The sequence below is a fragment of the Camelina sativa genome, chromosome 6, assembly GCF_000633955.1.
Source record: "Camelina sativa cultivar DH55 chromosome 6, Cs, whole genome shotgun sequence".
Lineage (NCBI taxonomy): Eukaryota > Viridiplantae > Streptophyta > Magnoliopsida > Brassicales > Brassicaceae > Camelina > Camelina sativa.
The window spans coordinates 3,854,010-3,855,085 of record NC_025690.1 but is presented as its reverse complement, the minus strand read 5'-3'; the positions used below and the strand labels follow the sequence as shown (position 1 = coordinate 3,855,085).

Below are 1,076 nucleotides of genomic sequence, written 5' to 3'. Positions count from 1 at the left end.
CCCCCCCAAAGGAGGAGAACAAAACCAACCTCGGCCTGCAAATGGATCTGTCGCTTTCCAAAAGCCATTTAGAAAGCATAAGAAATTAGTGTGATCCCTATCCCTCAAAAAGCCTCTACCACCTCCAGGAAATATCCTTGGGACCAAAGATGTAGGCTCAGCCACCTCCTCTAATTGTGCCAAAAACCAAGCCTTTGATTCATCCTCCGCTACCCTCAAAATTGCTTCTGGGTTTGGATCCAAGATACTGAAAATTTTCTCATTTCATGTTTTCCATAGATACCACAAAAGCCAGGGATAAATCTCTGGAGTAGGTGTCTCCGAAAACCGCCAAAATAGAAAATCCATATTAGTATAGACCGACTCCGAAGGGAAATCCCTGATCGTGTCGGAAACTGAGATAAGGCCCACACCTGACGTGTTGGCGGACACTCAAACAAAACATGATTAATAGTCTCCTCCGGAGCTCCACAGAGCACACATTGAGTATCACAACCCAACCCGCGCTTCCGGAGGTTAGATGAGACTGCCACACACCCGGTAATCGCTTGCCACATAAAAGGACGAACTTTAGGAGGACACTTAATGGTCCAAACGAAGGCATGTAATGGTGTAATATGAGGACCAATGTCTTTCCCACCTGAGTTGGACACCCTATGTTGTTGTAAAATGTTGTACCCAGATTTGACCGTATATTTACCTGTCTTTGTGAAATGCCAGCCCAACAAGTCTGGCAAATCCGACCGTCCAATAGGTAAGGCCGAAATGATAGCAACATCTTCCGGCACAAAAGTGGCCGCGAGCTGAGCCATGTTCTAGGAATTGGTGTTCCTGTCAACGAAAGATTTAACTGGAAGCATAGGGTCTAAAATCAACCCATTGCTTAAAGCTGGTCTCGGGGATTGGGCAGGGATCCAAGGATCATTCCAAACTGAAATCGAATCACTGGATCCTACCCGTTTAATGAGTCCTTTATGAACCAGAGAGCGAGCAGAAACCATACTCCGCCAACCATAAGATGGTGAGTAAGACTTTATTGGGTCCAAATGATCTGAATGCCTATAGTAACACCTTTA

At 45.5% G+C, this 1,076-nt stretch overlaps 1 protein-coding gene across 1 annotated transcript in view; it reads right to left on the bottom strand.

The window, feature by feature from the left end:
- LOC104793932 overlaps window positions 1-812 on the bottom strand; it is a 1,551-nt gene extending 739 nt beyond the window's left edge. Inside the window, exons 1-2 of the mRNA XM_010520352.1 lie at window positions 361-812; window positions 30-247 (exon numbers count right to left, since the gene is read on the bottom strand). Coding sequence (XP_010518654.1) covers window positions 30-247; window positions 361-812 — 670 coding nt within the window. The remainder of the gene's footprint in view (window positions 1-29; window positions 248-360) is intronic.